Source organism: Panthera pardus, unplaced genomic scaffold (genome assembly GCF_024362965.1).
Source record: "Panthera pardus isolate Hobbes unplaced genomic scaffold, ASM2436296v1 HiC_scaffold_26, whole genome shotgun sequence".
Classification (NCBI taxonomy): domain Eukaryota; kingdom Metazoa; phylum Chordata; class Mammalia; order Carnivora; family Felidae; genus Panthera; species Panthera pardus.
The window spans coordinates 9,384,726-9,403,927 of NW_026526832.1; the positions used below are offsets into that span (position 1 = coordinate 9,384,726).

Below are 19,202 nucleotides of genomic sequence, written 5' to 3' on the forward strand. Positions count from 1 at the left end.
GCTGGACCCGACACCCTCCCCGCCCCCTGCTCCGCTGCCCCGCTCCCGTCGCGACACTCTCGGAACTCGGCTAGCACGCCTGGACGCGTCCCACTCGGGCCTCGGCTGGTTCGTCTGGACGCGCCCCTGTGCGTCACGTCCGCTCTGGCACTAGGCTTGTTAGCGCCGAAGAGGGGCGCGAAGGGAGCTTTTGCGCCTGCGCCGCCGCCAGCCACTGTCGGCGGTTAACGCTGAGGGACCGGGGAGTTTTCACGTCTCCACTAGGGCGTTTTTGAGTCCGCCACGGTTGTCTATAATGGCTGCACGCCCATAGGTGTTTTGTGCCAAGAGATACAACCAAATGGCACAGAGGGGCTCGATTGCTCCCCGACCTTAGCGGTGCCGAGCCCAGGTCTCTCAGCTGAAAAGCGTCGAGCCTCTCCACTGCAATTTTCCTCCAGCTGCTTGGTCTCAGTTTGCGGCCCAAATGTCCAAACTAGTGAAAACCTGTCCCGGCTGCTAAGCATGCCCATGACGGGCTGTAATCCCTGTTTCTTAGGGCTTGTTTACCTCTGCAGTCAAATCAGAGGCTTCCAAGTTGTCAGGGATCTCGGAGGTCAACAAGTCCAGCCTGTTAACCCCGACGTCCCAAGTGAATGAATGTACCGTTTTCATCCGCACAGCCCCGCTTCCTGGGACAACTGTGATTAGCTTGTCTTGAACATCTATTGTGTACCAAGTACTGTAGGTCCTGGGGATGTAATGATGAAGTAGGTTGATCTCTTGCAGTATATTCTAGTGGCCGTGATGATGCTAGCAAGGGACTAACCAAGGTTTATGGTAACAACATATAGGTGGGAATTTAGCGTGATCAGAGAAAGCCTCTTGGAGGTGGTGACGTTTCTAACCAGCCAAGTGAACAGTTAGGAGCAGAGTGAGTTTCAGGCTGAGGGAAGAGCAAAGAACCTGCGCAGGAAAGAGGTTGCTGTTTTCTAGGAACAGACAGAAGGCCACTGTGACTGGAGTGTGGTGAGACAAGGTTGAGAATGGTAAGAAAAGGTTGAGAATGTAAACAGCCAAATGCAGGCTTTGTGGGTCTCACCAATTGTGAGATCATGACCTGAGCCTAGATCAATAGTCAGATGCTTAACTGACTGAGCCACCCAGCCACCCCTACGTATCATACGATTTTTTCTATATTAATCCTTTGATATCAGATTTTTGAAGATGGCTGACATGAGAGTCCCTTTCCTCCGAGACCCCCTTCTCCTACCCTAACTCCACTCAAAGCTATGGTTCCTCTATCTCATCTTACCCAGAGGGTGTATGGATGATTTTCAAAATGCCATTCTAAATACTTTGAAAGTGTGAAGGATATTAAAATGTAAACCATGTGTGTACATTTTAAAAGGGAAGGACCTAAGACTTTTATTATGAGATTTGTAAAGAGATCTTGTAGAGATTAAGAACCACTGCTTAAACATTTTTCATCCACGTGATCCTGGTTATTGTTCTCTGAAATAGCTGAACAATATCAGCTTCAACCAAGGCTAATTCTCTAAGCTGTCTCCTCATCTGTTAAATGAAAACAATAGGATTCTATGACTATTAAATGAGATTATGCTCAAAAAGTGCTTAATGGTAAACCATGAGGGCCAGCTGCACCGTACCACTGAGATGAACAATTTGTAGATAATGCTCATTTAGCACTCCTCAAACATTCACTAAGTGTCTATTCTGTGTAGAGCCCTTAGTGAAAAAGATCTGCCTTCCAGGAGTTTGCTATCTATTTGAAAGAGCCTGGAGAGATTACAAAACAGATAAACTAAATGCCCTTAGAGGGACATAAGTAAGGTGCTCAGGGATCTGGGAGCTGCAAGAGAGGTCTCAATTTCCACTGAGGTAAGTGGTTATTGGAGTTCAAATTTAAGTGGGCTTGAGAGATGAACATACTGAATTTGAAACGCACAAAATCTATACTGCAGGTACGCATTTTATTCTTGGTGATGTGGAAAGACTAATCGGAAACACTGCAATCGTTTCTATTACCGGACAAATATTGAGTAGTAGGTTTCGTTAGAAAGGCACCTATCTTTTGTCCAGTCTGTTTACTATACATTGCATGCTCTGGGCAGTTCTTATCTTCGTGTTCAGGAACAAAGTACACACATACACGCCCCTTTCCGAAACTACAGGCCCAGAGACGCCAAAAGAGAGGTGGGATTCCTCGCGGCCCAACCACACAATGGGGGCCGCTTCCCCATAGCTCGCACCCCACCCGGAAGGCCCGGGTTCGACTTCTTGGGGCCCTTTCGCTCCTCCCCTGCAGTCCTCCGGGGCGCCCTTCTCGCTCGCGCTTCCCTCCTCCTTCGCTGGGGAGCAGGAAAACCCGGAGCGAACCAGCCCTGCTCGGCAGCGCATGCTCAGTAGCCAGCAGGTTCAGTTCGCTAGTAGGAAGCTCGAGCGCTACACCGGCGTCGGCGGCGGCCGCGGCGGCACCTCCGGGCAGCCAGATCCTCCAACGACGACCTCGGGCCTTTCCCCTCCCCCGCTATCCCCCGGCCCCGCTCCGCCTCGGGCAGCTCGCGTTTCGGGGTCGCCGCTGCGCGGAGCGGGCTCCGCGGCCGGAGCGTCCCTCCGCACGCCCTCCCCCAGCCGCCGGCTCCGCCGCGGGGCCAGGCCGGGCCCGGGAGCGTAGCCCCGGCGGGCGGCGGCCGCGGCGGAGGGCAGCCCGGGGCGGCGCCGGCGGGCCGGGAAGGGGGGGGGGCCCAGCCCCGGGGCGGTGGTGCGGGATGCCGCCGCCGCCGCCTCCGGGCTGCGTTCGCTCTCCGCGGCTGGTGCCCGTGTCGGGTGGGTGGCCGGGCGCGAGCCTCGCCCCTCAGCCCCCTCTCCAGGGCTAGCCCGGCCGCGCGGCGCCCCGAGGGGGCCGGGCCGTCCGGTGGGGCCGCGGCCCTGTTCGGTGCTGCGAGCTCGCCCTCTCGCGGCTCCCCGGCCCGGCCGCCGCCGCCGCCGCCCCTCTCCCCGCCCAGAGGCGCCCCGGGGGCACCATGCAGGCGCAGCAGCTGCCGTACGAGTTTTTCAGCGAGGAGAACGCACCCAAGTGGCGGGGGCTGCTGGTGCCGGCGCTGAAAAAGGTGAGGAGCGCGCGGGACCCCCGCTTCCCGGCTTGCAGCCCCCGCTAGGGCGCGGGGCCGGGGCGGTGGAAGGGCTGGGGAGGCGGGGCGCGCGCAAGGCCGTCTTTCTTCCCGGTCTCGCCGCCTCCCAGAAAGGACCGCGCACGCTGAGAGGTTCCCCCACACTCGCTGGCTCCGTGTTGACATTCACCCGGTGTGTGGGAAGGCCGCGGCAAGCCAGGCAGAGTTTGTCCGAATAAAACAGCCTCCCGAGAGGTTAATGTCCTGTCCCTGATTCCGAGACGAGAGTTGGAGGAGGCTCAGTTTTCAGTGGAGGTCACAGCAGGCCACTTTTCCGCCTTCTCGGTCTTACCCTGGAGCTGCTGTCAGCCTCCGGTTTTAGGTGTCCAGTATGCTGGTTTTAGTGGGCTCAAGAATGCTCTAGCCATAATGCTTGCTCTAAGTAATTGCAGAGCTCGCTTGCCAGCGGGAACACGGCCTGCTTTGCTCGCCCTGTGTAATCGCTCTTCATTCCCCTGAATTCCCCCACTCCTCCGATTAACAGGGGCGGATGCACATGCCACTTTTGTTGTTGTTGTTTAGAGTCTTGGTACTATCTTTCGGGCTGTTGATTGGAATTTTTAACCTTTCTCTGTGTCTTCAGGTTTGCCACCTTGTTATCTAAAGTTGTATGCTCCATGATCTTTGCTTTTAAACGTTTTAGTAGCATTAGGAAATGTTGCTACATTTTAAAAGCTTCTAAAGCAACATTGTGAGTTAGTAAATACATTACAACACTAGAAACTGTGTTTGAAGATAAAAACAATCCTTGTTTTTTGTTTCCCTTTTACCTTTTCTGTGGAGATTGCTTTAGTCTCGGAGTGTTTCTGAAGTCCAATTTGTTGTTGCTCAAAGAACGTTTTATGTTATTAAAATATATTTTAGCTCCTCCTGAGAGTTGAGATTATGCTGTACCTTTTGTTCTGAACATGTATACTTTGAAAAAAACTGTGTCTTAAAAGGTGCCTGATGTTTCCCAAAGGCCAGCAACTTTTACTTTCCCTTTTGCCCTCCTCCCCCTCCTTGGAGACTTACAGTGGAAACTATTTAGTGTGTTAGCAGAATTTGCTCATTTTTTTCAGGTGTAAGTTACTGACTTTTTCCCTTAAGTGACATCAAACGTCTCCGTGATACTGTTTTCTAAGAAAACCAAAGAGATGCCATCTTCCTTACATACCTTATTCATTAGAAACTCCATCAGGGCTCTCTTTTTACTTTTGCTTTACCTGCAAGCTTGGCGTCTTAGCTTATAATAGGGGAGTAGGAGGTCTCAGTCGTGTCCGAAGCCTGGTCCTGGCAGAGGTGGGAGTGGAGTGGGGAGGAGACCAAAAAATTCTTGCGAACATACAGAAGAACTCAAAACACCATCAGTTTGGGGCTGTTTTGCTTAAGAGCAAACAACTCCTGTTCCAGGGAACCATCAAGACACTCTGTCAGTTGTGAGGGTACTGTCAAGTAGTGGAGAGAGCATTCTAAGAGTTGGCCGACCAGGTCTGACTCTGCCACCCCGGTGCCCCTTGCTGAAATCTGTCTCCAGAAGCATTTTGTTTGGCCGGCACCCTGTTGTTTTACTTTTAATGTAACTAGTTGCCACTATTTAAAAGTGGGAGATGTTAAAATCCGAATTTTCAGCTTTTCTTGAAGAATAGGAGGGCCTTTCCCCATTGGGCAAGACAGTAAACTGCTGGAGCTGAGTAAATGGCTTCCTTCTTTAGACTGGACATGTGTCTCCCATTTGCCAAGGTCCCCTCAGTCCTCTTTGCTTATTTGCAAAAACAGCCTTAACCATATGCAGAGATCCCCTTGCAGGACACAAGTGATGGGAGGAGGTGGGAGCATACACAATCCAGCCGGTAGGTTCTTCTAATTCTTATTTAAGATAGCCACTGGTGATGATTCTGCGCCACCTAAGATGAGGTTGAGAATACAATTTCATATCTGGATGTACTCTTGGGAGCTCAGAACCTGCATTTGCACCTGCCTGCTCTCTTTATCTTGAACTCTTCCTTTAGACTTAATGCACTATTGCAGATGTGCCCAACTTGAGCTCTTTTACCTGAGGCTCTGTTGTCATGTTATTCTCTTCCCCTGGACTGCCCTTTGCCTGGCCTAACACTACTCCTCCTTCTGGACTCACTTGACCTCAGGTGTTTTCTCAAATCCTCAGGGCTGAGTTGGATAGTCTTCATTTTCTTTTAGCACTGAAGCCTAGCACTTAATAATGAATTGTAAGTTCCTATTCACTTGTCTGCCCCATCCCACAACTAGATTAGATGGTCCTTGAGAACAGGAATGATATTTTACCCTCATTTTATCCTTCATGCATACAGTGCCTGACACCTAGTAGGAACTTCCGTTGCTTGAATGAATGGGTCGTGGAATACCCAAACTACATCATCTGTCTCCTCCTTCACTGACCATTAAAAAAAAGTCCTCTTGTTGTTTATTTGGTTAAAAACTTTGGAGTCGTCTTGGCATTCTCTCTCTTACACTGCTGCCCAAACCCAGCATGGCCTGTAGGTTTATTCCCCTTTGACACGTTCTTCTAATCTGTTCCCTCCTACTCTTGAGTCCTCTTTCCTTTTTTTTTTTTTTTTTTAACGTTTATTTATTTTTGAGACAGAGAGAGAGACAGAGCATGAACGGGGGAGGGGCAGAGAGAGAGGGAGACACAGAATTGGAAGCAGGCTCCAGGTTCTGAGCCATCAGCCCAGAGCCCGACGCGGGGCTCGAACTCACGGACCGCGAGATCGTGACCTGAGCTGAAGTCGGACGCTTAACCGACTGAGCCACCCAGGCGCCCCTTGAGTCCTCTTTCCTAGACTACTGTGATAGCACCTTAACTAGTTTACTGCGCCTCACCTTTCCCGTATCTATTTTTCAAATTTCAGAAGTTCTAGTACACATCTGAATACGTTGCCCTCTTGCTCAGAACTAACGATATCTTTTGAGGGCACAGGATGCGGTGCACGGTCATTACCAGAGAATTGATGGTGATCAGTGATCTGGCTTCATCCTGCTTTCCTGGCTGGATTGCCCACCATGGTCTTTCATATTCTTTATGCTTCAGCCAGACTGGACTCCTGCTTTTCCTGAATATGCCCAGAGTGTCCCACTACCTCTCTCAGTCTAAGTCCTATCTTGTCTATTGCACAAATATATCATGCTTACTACAGACCAAGCATTGCCCTCGGCACTAAGAATAAAAAGGTATGACATCATCCAGAAACGACTAAGTCAGAGCACAGTGGGAAGTGGCAGAGGATGAGTTTGGATAGGAAACTGGTTTCGAGAGAAGTTTTTTAAATGTTAAGCTAAGGAGTTTGAATTTTATCTTGAGGGGATGAAAGTCATTGAGGAATGGGGGAGTAACATCAGATTGGAATTTTAGAAAATTCACTTTGGCCAGAGAATAGAAAATGGATTGGAGAAGAATGAGACCTGAGGTAAGGAGAAAAGTTAGAAGGCTAGTTTAATAGTCCAGTCAAGAGATACTATGCATTTGAATTAAGGATGCATTTGAACTCGGTTGGAAACTTAGGGATGGATTTTGAGAGATGTTTAAAGGTAGAATTGACAGGACCCAGTCACTCCCTCAGTGAGTAGGGCAAGTGGTAAGAGAGCAGGAAGAGTCCCTAAGTTCTGGTTTGTGTGCTTTTTGTCAGAACAGACAATGGAGGAGAAGAAGCCGTTGTGATGGAGAGAGTGGCCTAAAGAGATGAGTTTTAGACACGTTGATTTAAAAGTCCTTTTGGCTTATCCAGGTGGACTTGTCAAGCTGGCAGTTGTCATTGGTATCTGCCACCGCAAATTTGGAACTTCCAGGGGTGGAGGTAAAGCCTTAAGAATAAATGAAGCCTTGGAGGCGCCTGGGTGGCTCAGTCGGTTGAGTCGGTTGAGCGTCTGACTTCAGCTTAGGTCATGATCACGTGGTTTGTGAGTTCAAGACCCACATCAGGCTCTGTGCTGACAGCTCAGAGCCTGGAACCTGCTTCAGATTTTGTGTCTCCCTCACTCTGCCCCTCCCCTGCTCGTTCTCTCTCTCTCTCTCTCTCTCTCAAAGAATGAATAAACATCTCTCTCTCAAAGAATAAATAAACTTAAAAAAAAAAGAATAGATGAAGTCTTTATCCATACAAAGACTTATACAAGGATTCTGTTCATGAGAGTTCTCTTCAGCAAAAAAAGAGGAAACAATCCAAATGTCCACTAACAGGTGAAAGAATAAACAAATTGTGAAATAGCCATACATTGGAATACTACTGGGTAATAAAAAGGAATGAATTATTGATACACATGACAATATGATTGAATCTCAAAATAGTTCAGCTGAATGAAAGAAACCAGATCAAAAAAAGAGTATATACTGTATAATTCTATTATATAAAATTCTAGAAATTGCAAACTTACCTACAACGACAAGGAGCAAGTGAGTGGTGGTTTTAGGGGGAGGCTTTTATGTTCATTTGTTGATTGTGCTGATAATTTCACGGATATATACATACATTAAAATTTAGCAGATTTACAACTCAGATATGTGCAATTTGTTGAATGTCAGTTGTACATCAGTGAAGGTGTTAAAAGTAGATAAAGCCACCTACTGAAAATTAGAGGTAAGACTGAAGTAGGGCTGTCCTTAGACCTGGTTGGGGAGGGGGAGGAGTGGGCAATAGTGTGTAGGAGAAGAGCAGGGGAAGGAGTGATTCAAGGGGATGAAGAAGGAAGAAGTTGGAGGGGAGCCTGGGGGGCTCAGTCGGTTAAGTGTCAGACTTTTGGCTTCGGCTCAGGTCATGATCTCACAGTTCATGGGATCGAACCCCACATCACGCTCTGTGCTGACAATGTGAAGCCTGCTTGTCCCCTTCTCTCTGCCCATCCCCTCCTCACTCTCTATCCCTCTCTCTCTCTCTCTCTCTCTCTCAAAATAAACACTTTAAAACAAAACAAAAAAAAACCCTATGTTTAAAAAAATCAAAGAAAGAAGGAGTTGGAGTAGAGACTCCTCAGTCCTGGGCCTTGTGGTTTTGTTTTTCTCTTCTGGACCTGAGGCTTCTGCCAAAATTATTTCTCTGTTGGATCCTTGGTCAGGCCAAGAGACATCAGATCTTGATCCCCCTCTTCGTATTTATTGTACGTCTTGTACCTGGCATTATTCATTCCAGGTGTCAGTTGAGATAGGAAGTATAACCCAGAGCCTGGAACAAACTGGGTCCCAGTGATCAATACAGGGTCTACTCAGTGAATGTAGATACAGCAACTGAAGAAAGGAGGTCCAGACTTCTAAATTAAATGTTTCACGGGGCTCTTGGCTGGCTCAGTGAGTATTATGCTACCTTGATCTCAGGGTTGTGAGTTCAAGCCCCATGTAGGTTGTAGAGATTACTTAAAAACAAAACCTTAAATCTAAAATCTTAAATTAATTAATTAAATGTTTCACTGTAAAGTTGCTTAGAGTGAAGGTCTTCCAGAAGCCATCCACACAGTTTTCCACTTATCCGGGAAATACTTCTTTTCTAAATGCACAAAATCGTGTTGGTATGTTTTGTTGGTGTTTATATTGATTAACTGATATCTGCAACTTTGTATATATCATTATTTAATGCTGAAACTCTGCTCTGAACTTTATAACTAGGGCATAGGAAGTAAACTATGAGAATTTGAAGGGGAAATATAAAAAGAAGGAAGGAGTCAGGTAAAAAGTATGAGACCCTAGTGTCTGAGAAGCCGAGAAAGTAAGGAGCTGCAAGAAGAGTCGTTAAGTGCGTCAGGCTACGGATAAGTGAGGTAAGGTGCTTGAAAATGTTAGATTTGACAGCTAAGGGGTCACTTCCGTCTGAGCGGTTTCAGTGTGGATAGATGACGGAAGAACATGGAAAGACAATAGCAAGGTAGCAAGGACAGATGACTTCTGCCGCCCTGCCCCCCCCCTCCCCCCCGCCACTCTCCAGATTACTATGGTGTTTTGTTTTGTTTTTTTTCCAGAAGCTTGGAAATGAAAAGAGATACTGCTGTGGCAAGAAAGGGATTCAAGCTTGGGGAGGCTTTTTATTTGAAGGTGATGGAAACTTGTATATGTTAGGAGTCTTTGGGGCAGGAGCTGGTAGAGAGTGCTGGTGAAGATACTGAACAATGAGGAGATGAGTAGCCCAGGAACACAAGTAATGGGATTTGTCTTGAACTGTTTGCCAGGTACTATTTTAAGTACTCACATGTGTTTTCTAATTCTCATTGGATACTATTATTGCTTCCATTTTACAAGAGAGAAAACTGAGGTTTAGAAAGAGTAATTTGGTTAGAGAGTCTGCAGTTTTAAATACTATGCTATGCTACCTCTAGCAGGGCATCTTTGATGGCATCTTTTTTTCCTGAGATGGGAGGGAAAGAGACAAATAAGGGTTTGTAGGTTGGGCAGCAGGGAGTTCACGTTAGGTATCCTCTATTTTCTTAACGAAATGAATAGCAAGATTCTCTACATAGAGCGAGGAAAGAGAAATGAGTAAGGAGTTTAAGAAGCATGGTGAAGTTTTGAAATTGCTGTTTTGGAGCGTGGAGAAGGAGCCAACCAGTGAATCAGAAAGAACTTGCTGAGCAGTGCAGAGTGTGAAGACCATAAATTTGGAGGCACATTCATTGGTCTGGTGGTTGTGAGATTTCCTCCAGCAGCACTCATCGGTTCAGGTGAATGGACACAGAAGGAGAGTTGATTGCAGGTGGCTGCAGTAGAGACTAAGAGGATAGCAATATTTCAGGTGATAGAAAGTAAAGCTGTAAGATGGGTTATGGGGGTATAGATGAAGGCTCCGTGGATTAGAAATCTTTGATGAGTTGGAGGAGGAGGGTAGCGAGAGCAGACAGGGGATTATGATTGGAGATCATCATAATAATTTAGGGTTTTAAGATTCCAGAAATGAAAGAAATAAGACAATTGGGAGCTCTGGAGTTAGTGTATTGAATGATGGATTGGTGTATTACATATATGGGTGATGACGAGGTCCACAAGGATTATGGCACATGTCATAGTGGAAAGGAAGACTGTAATCCAGCAATGGCAGTGAGATCCAGAAATCACAGCAGTGAGGATGCTTCATCCAAATAATAAAAGTGGCAACTACTCCCTGTTCCCCATAATGTATTTTGTATCACAGCTTTGGGTAGAATAGGAAAAAATGTTGCACTTCATTTTAGAGTGTTTTTGTCTTGTGATTAAGTTGTTTTTTTTTTTTTTTTAACCCAATGTTTTATTATGGGAAGTTTCAAATATGCAAAAAAGTTGAAAGAATTATTCATTAAAACACCTGTGTACCCATCACCTAGATTCTGTAATTTACATTTACTATGTTTGTTTTATCGCATGGCTATCCATCCCTGCCTCCCTCCATCCACCAATCCATCTTATGTTTTGACGCATTTCAAAGTAAGTGGCAGACATCAGTACATTTTACCTCCAAACATTGCAACATGCATGTCAGTAAGTAGAGTTCAGTATTTGTTTACAGTTCTTTTTGGTTTTTAGGTAAAAACCTAAAATTAAGTAAAATTTATGTACAGTGGAATACACAAATGTTAATTGTACCATTTAATGAGTTTTGACAAACAAATACAACTCAAACCTCTATCAAGATAACGAACATTACCATCACTCCTGAAATTTACCTCCTGTGCCTTCTCAGTCAATCCCTGTAACCATTGTTCTGATCTTTTATCATCCTACCATAGATTATTAATCTTACCTATTCTAGAACATCATATTAATAGAGTCATATAGTATATAATTTTTGTAAGGCTTTGAGGTTGTGTTTCTTAGGAATTCAGTTCTTTTTTCCATCATAGGACTATGTCAGAGTTTGTTTATCAAGTGGCTGGATACCTAGGAGGTTTCCAGTTTGGGGCTATTATACATAAAGCTTCCATGAATGTTCTTATTATACAAGTCTTTTTGTAGGCCTGTGTTTTCATTTCTCTTGTGTAAATATTAAGAGAAATGGCTCATAGAGTGTTTAGTCTTATAAGAAACTGCCAGACCTTTTCTCAAATTGGTTGTACCTTTAATATTCCCGCAGCAATGTATGAGAGTTCCAGTTGTTCCACATCTTTGCCAGTATTTGTTGTTATTAGTCTTTAATTTTAGTCACTGTGGTGGGTTTGTAGTGGTATCTCACTGTGGTTTCAATTTGCATTATCCCGGTGATTAATGATATTGAACACTTTCTCATGTTCTTATTGGCCATTTTGTATCTTTCTTTGGGCAGTGTCTGCATAAATCTGTTGCCCATTTTAAATTTTGCGTTATCATGGGTAACTGTTCTTTATCAGAAAAATGTTTTATGAATATTTTCTTCCAGCCTGTGGCTTGTCTATTCATTCTCCTAATGGTGTTTTTTGATGAACAGAGTTTTTAATATTGATGGAGTCAAATTTATTAGTTTGTTTTTTTTTAAGGTTATTGCTCTCTGTATTTGAGAACCTCTTGCCTGCCACCAAGCCATGAAGATACTCTCCTAATGCTGTGTTCTAAAAACTTTATAGAAAAGTTTTTACATAATCTGTGGTCCATTTCAGAGTAATTATTGTGTATAATATAAAGTGGGAATTGAGACTCATTTTTTAGGCTGATATCTAGTTATTTCAGAACTGTATGTTGAAATACAGGTGTCTGGGTGGCTCAGACGGTTGAGTGTCCAATTTTGGCTCAGGTCATGATCTCATGATTCATGAATTCAATACCTGCATCAGGCTCTGTGCTGACAGCTTGGAGCCTGGAGCCTGCTTCAGATTCTGTGCCTCCCACTCTCTCTCTGCTCTTCCCCACTCGTGCTTTGTCTCTCCCTCAAAAATAAACATAAAAAAAATTATATGTTGAGATTTCTCTTTCCCTGTTGACTGTGATGTTTTTATGAAAATTAAATGAATAAGTATTGTATATATTTATGTAAATATATATACAAACATCTCCATTCTATCCCACTGATCTGTTTATCTTTACACCAGTACCACACTATTGGTTACTGTAGATTTATACTGAGTCTTGAAGTTAGGTAGTATAAGTCCTCCAATTTTTGGTTTTCTTTTAAAATCTTGTTTTAGCATTTCTAGGTTTGGATTTCACTATAAATTTTGAACCAGCTGTCAATTTCTACCAAAAAATCTTGCTGAGATTTTGATTGTGATTGCATTGAATCTATAGATCACTAGGGAGAATTTGTATCTTAACAATATTAAATCTTTGGACCCGTGAACATGGTGTATCTCTCCATTTATTTAGACTTATTAATTTCTGTCAGCAACACTTTGTAGTTTTCAGTGTAAAAGCCTTACATGTCTGGTTGAGTTTAACCCTAAATAGTTTGTTTTTTAATTTTATTGTAAATTGTTTTAGAATTTTATTTTCTAATTGTCACAAATATGCAAACATAAAGCTGCTTTTTGTATATTGAACTTGTATCCTTTGATTTTGCTGGTAGTTGCAGATTCCACAGAATTTTCTACATTATTATGTCATGTGCTACTACAGATAATCCGATATTTGTTTTTCTTGCCTTATTTTACTGACTAGGTCCTCCATTAAATGTTAAATGAAAGTAGTGAGAGTGGTCATCTGTTTCTGTGGCTGAGTTTTACAGCAGAGGAAATGGGTCCTTAGGCAGACTGCTCAAGATCTTATAACTAATAAGGAATAGAATCAGGATTTGAACCTGAATCTGTCTGGCTTCAAAGACCACTCTTTGTACTGTACTGTATTGCTTCCTTTGAGTAGGCAGTATAATATAGTACAGTAGTGTTTTCATTATCTTGCACCTTAGATTTTAGGGAAGAAGTACCTTAGAATAGAGGAGGTTGACTGAAGCTTTGAAACCTTTTGCTTTAAGCTGAGAAGCTTGGCCCTTTTACATATTAGGGCTCTGCATAGGATTACATTTGAAAAAATGGTTCTGCTGCATAAAAAAGTAAGACTTTTAAAGGCACTAGTTAATGGAAAACCAGTATAGACCATAGAGGAATGGGCTGAGAAATGTCTTGGTGGCATTAGGTAGCTTGGAGACTGTCCTGTGTGCTTCTGTTCGGGAGTGACAGGAGTGATGTTTTAAGTAGCAGTGGGAGTTAACCAGGTGAGGATGAGGAGGAAGAGTGTTCAAAGATTTATGGTGGCTTGGAGTTCATGAGGAGCTGAGCATTTTAGAAATTCTGAGTAGCTGGGAGTCTGAAGCGTGGGGCCAGATCTTGTGAGCAGTGGGGAAGGCCAGTTAGGGTGGGATAATGGTGGTTTTGACTAGGGCAATAGCTGTGGGCATACAGAAAAGTGGATAGATTTTTAGATGTAAAAGTAGATTGATGATTGAATGACAGAGTAGTAAGAGAGGAGTCAAAACTGATTCCTATGTTTCTGGCTTAAGGATCTAAGTGGTAGTGGGATGAAAGAGGAAATACTGGGGGAGGAGCACGTTAGGAGGAGAACTAAGAAGCCTCCAGTTCTCTGGGAATGAGAGGATGTGAGAGAATTATGATGGGAGGGATTTACACTTTGGGGGAGGGGAGGAGCCAAGTATGGCAAGCATGGAAAGTGTCTTTGTTGGACTGCTCTCAGGAATGAAGGCTCTGACAATGTCTTTCAAAGTACATTTCAAATACCATTTTCTCCACAAAGGCTTTCTACTACAACCCCATCCCCTAAGTAGAATGTATCTCTTAATTTACTTAGTGCTTTATATGTCAGTTTTAGTACTTAATGATAGTCTGTCCTTCAAAGTTTGATCTGTGGCTTCTCTTTCTCTATACTGGGAGTTCCTTGAAGTTAAGAATAGAGTCCTACTCACCTTTATATTCCCTATAATGCTTAGCATATTTCTCACATATAGCAAGCAGGTGCTCAGGACCTTTTGTTGAATTGCATGTGGTTCTGAGCCTGTCCCCTCAAGAATATACTACTAATGAGCTTGTTGGGTGTTAGCTGAGATCTTCAACTTCAAAAGGCATTGGAATTGCCATGTTCAGTGTATTCCATTTTAGCACATAGGTAAGCAAATACTATATTTTAGAAATAACTCATTTTAAATGGCTAGATTTTTTTTTAGGTTTATTTTTGAGAGTGAGGGTGAGAGAGAGAGCACGTGTGCACGAGCAGGGGAGTGGCAGAGAGAGAGGAGACAGAGAAGCCTAAGCAGGCTCCACACGCTGACAACACAGAGCCCCTTGTGGGGCCCAAACTCACAAACCATGAGATCATGACCTGAACAAAATCAAGAGTCAGGCACTCAACCGACTGAGCCACCCAGGCACCCCTTAAATGGCTAGTGTTTTAAAAAGTGTGCAATGCAAGGGAGAAGCAGATGCCAAGGTGGGGTTGGGTATACAAGAAATGGATTAGCAGTGCTTGTGAGAGAAAATGGGGAAGGAGTCAAGGAGAGTCTTGAGACTGTAATGCAAGTCTGACTCCCAAGTGAAGGAGAGAGGTAAGGGAGGAAGGAACTTGGGGTGAAAGTGTCTTACACTGCAGTGCAGTTCTAAGGAAAGTTCACCCAGGTCTCAGGAAGTTCTTGAGTGAAAGTTGCGGGTCACAGGAACTCCTCATCCCCCAGGAAGAGGCCTGGCTTAGTATGCGTGCCGTGCTCGGTCCTTGACGGGGCGGGGGGGGGGGGGGGGGGGGGGGGGCGGGGGGGGGGCAGCCTGGGAGAAGCAGAGCCTCTGCACAAACACAGTGATGGATTTCATAGTGCAGCAGCTGGAGTCTGAGGTCTGAGAGACTCATTCTCAGAGCCAGCCAGGGTCACCTCTGAGGCTATCGATGGCCTGATTCAGGATAATACGGTTACAGACTTCCTCCACTGAAAGTGGATAATTTGTTCCTCCCAAATCCCTTATGCTTTCAAAAAAGATATCTTAGGTTGAGTTCTGAAAGTCACAAGTTCATTATTGCTGATATTAACAGTGCACAGTTTGCTTTAGTAGTTACCAAATAAAGTTTGCCTTTCATATTCAAGTTTATTTCATAATTAACCCTTTGATGTACAAAACCCACAAACAAAGCAGTAAAGGCAAAAGAAAACAATGCAAATGATACCCATGTTATTACTACGTGAGCTAGTGAACTCAGAGCACTTCGGCACTACCTTGAGTAGTCCAGCTCTCTGGCCATGAAGGTGACTACTTGTTGATTTTTCTTTCCAGGCTGGGCTATCTTGGAGGCAGACAAACACAAATCAGTAAAGAAATTCCTCATGAAGTCTGGTAACTTAATTTCTGGTACCATAAATTCTGGGAACTTCCCACTGGAGTTGAGGATAGGAGTATACATAGGTGAAAAGTAATTTGAAGTTTTGGTTTTATGGACTCTAAATTACTTAGATATTATTTTTAAAATAGATACTTTAAAACTGTAATGGGTACCTGGGTGGCTCAGTCGGTTAAGCGTCTGACTCTTGATTTCGGCTCAGGTTGTGATCTCACAGTTTGTGAGATCGAGCCTTGCTTTGTGCTTTGAGCTGATGGCGCGGAGCCTGCTTGGAATTTTCCCCTCTCTCCCTCTCTCTGCCCCTACTCTGCATGCTTGCTCTCTCTGAAAATAAATAAACTAAAAAAAAGTGTAACAGGAATATGATTTCAAAAAAGTTTCTTTAATGTTGCTTTCATGCTGCTGATTTTGACTGGTTTGGTTTTATTTGCTAAATTTATTGAGCTCTTATTGTATGGTAAGCATTATGGATATGCAAGTAAAAATAAAACAATTGTTTTTATGAAACTTGTATCTGGTGATAAAACAAAAAGTCTATAGTCTGCCCATATATGTTAAAGTATCCCCTTTTCAAATGGGATTAATCTTATTATATAGAAAGAAGTTTGTTTCAGGGTTCAGAATAAATCAATAACAAATAGGTCTTGAGATTAAAAGAAAAGTTGAATTTTTCATTAACCAGAGACTTTTTGTAATAAGCTAATAATTCCAGTTATTTTATAATGCCTGAAATGAACTTTTCTATATAGACAAGACTAATTTTCTATAATCTAAGCCACTTGCAAGTAAATTGATTTCTATATATGGCCAAATAATTTATAATGGAATGCACTTGGGGCACCTGGGTGACTCAGTTGGTTAAGCATCTGACTTCAGGTCATGATCTTGCAGTTTGTGGGTTTGAGCCCCATGTCTGGCCCTGTGCTGACAGCTCAGGGCCTGGAGCCTGCTTTGGATTCTGTCTCCCTCTCTCTCTGGCCTCCCCTGCTCATGCTCTCTCAAAAATGAAAAAAATGTTAAAAAAAATTATAATGGAATGTACTTACTGGTAATTACACTTACACCCGTTTTGTTTAAGGATTTCGGTAGGATTCTGATTTCTGTACATATATTTAATAACTTTTTTCTCTTAATTTTATATATAACATAAAATTAGTCATTTTAACTGTTTTTAAGTGTATAATTCAGTGCCAATAAATATATTCAGAGTATTGTGCAACCATTACCACTATATTTCCAAAAATTTTTCATCACCTCAAACAGAAACTCTGTGCAAATTAAGCAATAATTCTCCACTTCCCCCTCTTTTAGCCCCTGGTAACCTCTAATCTACTTTTTGTTTCTGTGAATTTGCCTTTTGTAGATATTTCATGTAAGTGGAATCATACAATATTTGTCCTTTTGTGTCTGACTTATTTCACTTAGTATAATGTCTTCAAGGTTCATTTATATTGTAGCATGCGTCAGAATTTCATTTTTTCTTAAGGCTGAATAATATTCCATTGTATGTATATACCACAGCTTGTTTATCCATTCGTCTGTTGATGGACACTTGGGTTGCTTCTGCCTTTTTGATATTGTGAACAATGCTCCAGTGAACTTTAGTATACAGGTATCTGAGTCCATGTTCTCAGTTTTTTTTGGGTACATACCTAGACATGGAATTGCCGGGTTGTTTGGCAATGCTACGTTTATCTTTTCGAGGAACTGCCGTACTGTTTTCCACAGCAGCCATTGTATATTTCCACTAGTAATACACAAAGGTTCTAACTTCTCCACATCCTCACCAATATTCATTTTTTGTTAAAAATTGCCATCCTAACTTGTTGGGATGAGCACTGGGTGTTGTATGTAAGTGATGAATCACTGGCTTCTACTCCTGAAACCAATACTACATTGTATATTAACTAATTTGAATTTAAATAAATTTAAAATAACGATTGCCATCCTAGTTGGTGTGACATATCTCATTGTGCTTTTGGTTTGTATTTCCCTAGTGACTAATGATACTGAGCATTTTCTCATGCACTTGTTGGCCATTTCTATATCTTTATAGAAAATGCCTATTCAAGTCTATTGCCCATTTTTAAAATTAGGTTGTTTGTATTTTTGTTAAGTTTTTGTAAATAATTATATATGTTCTTGGTATTAGACTCATTCAAACCCAACCAAACGTGTCTTAGTTTCTTGATAATGTCCTTTGCACAAAAATTAATTTTGATAAAGTTCAGTTTATCTCTTTTTTCTTTCATTGTTCCTGTTTTAATGTCATATCTAAGAATCCTTTGCCAAATCCAATATCATGAAAATTTACCCCTAAGTTTTATTCTAGGGATTTTATGGTTTTAGCACTTATATTTAGGTCATTGATCTAAATTTTCTATGTGGTGTAAGTTAGGCGTCATTTACACTTAGCATAATGCCCCTGAGGTCCATCCATGTTGTAGCAGATGGCAAGATTTCACTCTTTTTTTTTTTAATGGCTAAATAGTATTCCATTGAATATATCATAATTTCTTTATCCATCCATATGTGGACACTTAGTTTGTTTCCATATCTTGGCTAATATAAATAAAGCTGCAGTGAACATGGTGGTACATACAACTTTTTGAGCTAGTGTTTTTGTTTTGTTTTCTTTGGATAAATACCCAGAAATGGAATTGTTGGATCATTTGGTAGTTCTATTTTTAATTTTTGAGGAACTTCCATACTGTTTTCCATAGTGGCCACACCAATGTACATTCTCACCAACAGTGCTTAAGAGTTCCCTTTTCTCCACATCCTTGCAAACATTTGTTTCTTATCTTTTTATTTTTTTGATTTTTAATTTTAATTTTTAAAGATTTTATTTTGAAGTAATCTCTACAATGTGGGGCTTGAACTTACAACCCTGAAATCAAGAGTCACATGGCCTACTGACTGAGCCAGCCAGGCGCCCCTCTTGTCTTTTTAATAGTAGCCATTCTGACAGGTGTGAAATGATATCACATTTTGATTTGAGTTGCACTTTCATAATAATTAATGTTGTTGAGCATCTTTTCACGTACCCATTGGCTATTGGTATGTCTTCTTTGGAAAAGTGTCTATTTAGGTCTTCTGCCCTTAAAACTTTTTTTTGGTGGGGGAGGCTGTTGAGTTGTATGGGTTCTTTATATATTTTGGATATTAGGCCCTTACTAGCTATATGATTTGCAAATATTTTCTTCCATTTAGATGGTTGCTTTTTCATTTTGCTGTGCAGAAGCTTTTTTAGTATGATGTTGTCCCACTTACTTTTGCTTTTGGTGTCAGATTCAGAAAAACATTGCCAAGAGCTTACCACCTATGCTTTCTTCCAGGAGTTTTATGCTTCAGGTCTAATGTTCAAGTCTTTAATCCATTTTGAGTTAATTTTTGTGGTCAAGTTTCATTCTTTTGCATGTAGCTGTCCAGTTTTCCCAGTGCTCGTTATTGAGAAGACTTTCCCCATGGCACATTCTTGACTCCTTTGTTGTAAATTAATTGATCAAATATGCATGGGTTTATTTCTGGGCTCTCTAGTCTGTTCCATTGATCTACATGTTCATTTTTATGCCAATGCCATACTGTTTTAAATCTTTTCAGAGAACCAGCTCTTAGTTTCATTGATCTTCTCTGTTGTATTTTTAGTCTCTATTGCACTTATTTCTGCTCTAATCTTTGTTATTCCCTTCCTTCTACTAACTTTGGGCTTCATTTGTTCTTTTTTTCTAGTTCCTTGAGGCATAAAGTTAGGTTGTTTATTTGAGGCTTTTCTTCTTTCTTGAGGGAGGCATATTGCTATGAATGGCTGTCTCAAAACTGCT

The 19,202-nt window shown here is 42.5% G+C and overlaps 2 protein-coding genes across 4 annotated transcripts in view; both read left to right on the forward strand.

The window, feature by feature from the left end:
* Nucleotides 1–510: 510 nt before the first annotated feature.
* Nucleotides 511–2,879, forward strand: LOC128773702 (translation initiation factor IF-2-like). The gene is made up of 2 exons (XM_053891220.1): nucleotides 511–631; nucleotides 2,134–2,879. Exons 1-2 carry the CDS (start codon nucleotides 511–513, stop codon nucleotides 2,877–2,879), a joined length of 867 nt encoding a protein of 288 aa, XP_053747195.1.
* A 26-nt stretch (nucleotides 2,880–2,905) lies between these two features.
* The window catches only part of SOS1 (SOS Ras/Rac guanine nucleotide exchange factor 1), a 148,637-nt gene continuing 132,340 nt past the window's right edge, over nucleotides 2,906–19,202 (forward strand). For all 3 annotated transcript variants that reach the window (XM_019446753.2, XM_019446764.2, XM_019446771.2), the window contains exon 1: nucleotides 2,906–3,113. In XM_019446753.2, coding sequence (XP_019302298.1) covers nucleotides 3,027–3,113 — 87 coding nt within the window. In that variant the 5' untranslated portion in view covers nucleotides 2,906–3,026. The remainder of the gene's footprint in view (nucleotides 3,114–19,202) is intronic.

Coding starts and splice junctions, on each gene's coding strand:
- LOC128773702 (XM_053891220.1), top strand. CDS start 511: ATGACGGGCTGTAATCCCTGTTTCTTAGGGCTTGTTTACCTCTGCAGT. Junction 632..2,133: donor TGTTAACCCCGACGTCCCAA/GTGAATGAATGT, acceptor CTTCGTGTTCAG/GAACAAAGTACACACATACA.